At 66.7% G+C, this 2,415-nt stretch overlaps 1 protein-coding gene across 1 annotated transcript; it reads left to right on the top strand.

Moving 5' to 3' along the window:
• Nucleotides 1-3: 3 nt before the first annotated feature.
• On the top strand, nucleotides 4-2,157 carry LOC121352708 (protocadherin gamma-B5-like; the record flags this gene model as incomplete). The annotated part of the gene is made up of 1 exon (XM_041465886.1): nucleotides 4-2,157. A coding segment is annotated over one exon (2,154 nt), but the record flags the coding sequence as incomplete, so codon positions are not given.
• Between the last annotated feature and the right edge of the window lie 258 nt (nucleotides 2,158-2,415).

The raw sequence follows: 2,415 nt of genomic DNA, 5'->3' as shown, positions 1-2,415 counted from the left end.
GTGCACAACCCGCTGAACGTTTTCCACATCGAAGTGACGATCCAGGACGTGAATGACAACACACCGCGCTTTCTGCGAGACAAATTTCAGCTGGAGATAAGCGAATTTACTTCTCCCGGGGCCCGGTTTTACTTGGGCATGGCAGAGGATCCGGACGTGGGTAGTAACTCGCTACAAGGCTACGAGCTGGAGCCCAATGGGTACTTCATAGTGGAGGTGAAAGACAGCCAAGACGGCAGCAAATCCGCGGAGCTGGTGCTGCGCCACTCATTAGACCGGGAGAGCGAGCCGACCTTGCGTCTGCTGTTGACTGCGCTGGACGGCGGAGACCCACCCCGGACTGGCACCGCCCAGCTCTGGATCAACGTCACGGACGCCAATGACAACCCACCCGTGTTCGCCCAGGATCGGTACCTCGTCAGCCTGCGTGAGGACACGCCTCCGGGATCAACGGTGCTGAACGTGTCAGCCTCAGACGCCGATGCAGGCACCAACGCCCAAATCACCTACCGCTTCGGGGAAATGCCGGCTACACTGCTTCAGAAGTTCACAGTAGATGCCCAGACAGGGACGATCACGCTGCAGGAGGCACTGGACTTCGAGAACACGCGCGCGTTCAGCCTGGCTGTGGAGGCGACGGATGGAGGGGGTTTGGTGGCGCACTGCAAGGTGGAGGTGGAGGTGCTGGATGTCAATGACAATCCACCTAAAATCACGATACTATCGCTCTCGAGCCCAGTGCCTGAGGACGCACCAGTCGGCACCGTGGTGGCTCTCTTGAATGTAAATGACCTAGACTCCGGCGACAGCGGTCAGGTGTCGTGCGAGCTGTCGGGAGAGGCGCCGCTGTCGATCGTAGCGTCGTCGGGCGGCTCGTACAAGGTGGTGACGGCGAGCGCGCTGGACCGCGAGCAGGCGTCCGAGCACCGCGTGACGGTGGTGGCCCGGGACCGGGGCAGGCCGGCGCTGTGGAGCAGCACGGAGCTGGTGCTGGAGGTGTCGGACGTGAACGACAACGCGCCGGTGTTCGAGGAGGCGGCGTACAGCGCGTACGTGGCGGAGAACAACGCGGCGGGCGCGCTGGTGCTGCGCGTGCAGGCGCGGGACGCGGACGCGGGCGCCAACGGGCGCGTGAGCTACTGGCTGGCGGGCGGCAGCGCGGGCGCGGCGGGCGCGGCGCCGCTCGTGTCGGTGGAGGCGCGGAGCGGCGCGCTGTACGCGCAGCGCTCCCTGGACTACGAGCAGTGCCGCGAGTTCACGGTGGCCGTGCGGGCGCAGGACGGCGGCTCGCCGGCGCGCAGCTCCACGGCCACGGTGCGCGTCTTCGTGCTGGACCGCAACGACAACGCGCCCCGGGTGCTGTGGCCGGCAGCGGCGGGAGGCGGAGCCGCTGCGGCGCCGGGAGAGGCTCCGGGAGCGGCGGCGACTCCTTTCGAGGTGGTTCCGCGTTCGGCCGAGGCCGGGTACCTGGTGGCCAAGGTGGTGGCGGTGGACGCGGACGCGGGGCGCAACGCGTGGCTGTCCTACGAGCTGGTGCCGGCGTCGGAGCCGGCGCTGTTCCGCGTGGGGCTGCACAGCGGCGAGGTGCGCACGGCGCGCGCCGTGTCCGAGCGGGACGCGGCCAAGCAGCGCGTGGTGGCCGTGGTGAAGGACCACGGGCAGCCGGCGCTCTCGGCCACGGCCACGCTGCACGTGGTGCTGGCCGAGAGCTTGCAGGAGGCGCTGCCGGAGCTGAGCGAGCGGCCGGCGGGCGCCGAGGCGGCGGCGGCGGCCGAGCTGCAGTTCTACCTGGTGCTGGCGCTGGCGCTGCTGTCGGCGCTCTTGGTGCTGAGCGTGGCGCTGGCCGTGCTGGCGCGGCTGCGCCGGGCCGGGCCGCCCGCCGTGCTGCGCTGCCTGGGCGCGCAGCGCTTCTCGCTGGCCGGCGCCGCCTTCCCGGCCGACTTCTGCGAGGGCACCTTGCCCTACTCCTACAACCTGTGCGTGGCGGCGCCGGCCCGCGCCGTGCCCGAGGCCGCTTGGCCGCCGCCGCCGCCGGTGCCCATCCTGTCGGCGGAGGAGCTGCTGGGCGGCGATTCCTGCGAGAAGCCGAGCTCCAACAGCAGCGCTTTCGGGGGAGAAGTGTCTGCCAAACCCGACCTACCGCAGGTCTGTAAAACCGTAAGGTCCTGGTCTTCTCCTTGAGCCTTTCTTAACAGGCTTTCTCTTTTTCCCCAGATCGATACGCTTGTCAAGACCTGGGCATTATCTCTTGGTCAATACTATTTCAGTATTTACTCTGAAAGGCAACAAGCATCTGGCCCTGTTGATTGAGAAGGTGCATGTTGTCCTAACCCTCTCCTGTTTGCCCTCCCATTTTTTGAGAGAAGGCTGCTTCACGTACTGTAGGTCTAGTGAGGCTGACTATTTTCTTCTGCT

This window comes from Pyrgilauda ruficollis, unplaced genomic scaffold (genome assembly GCF_017590135.1).
Source record: "Pyrgilauda ruficollis isolate IOZ18807 unplaced genomic scaffold, ASM1759013v1 scaffold1920, whole genome shotgun sequence".
Classification (NCBI taxonomy): domain Eukaryota; kingdom Metazoa; phylum Chordata; class Aves; order Passeriformes; family Passeridae; genus Pyrgilauda; species Pyrgilauda ruficollis.
Note: the sequence above shows the minus strand (reverse complement) of the source record. Positions and strands in the feature narration are given on the sequence as shown.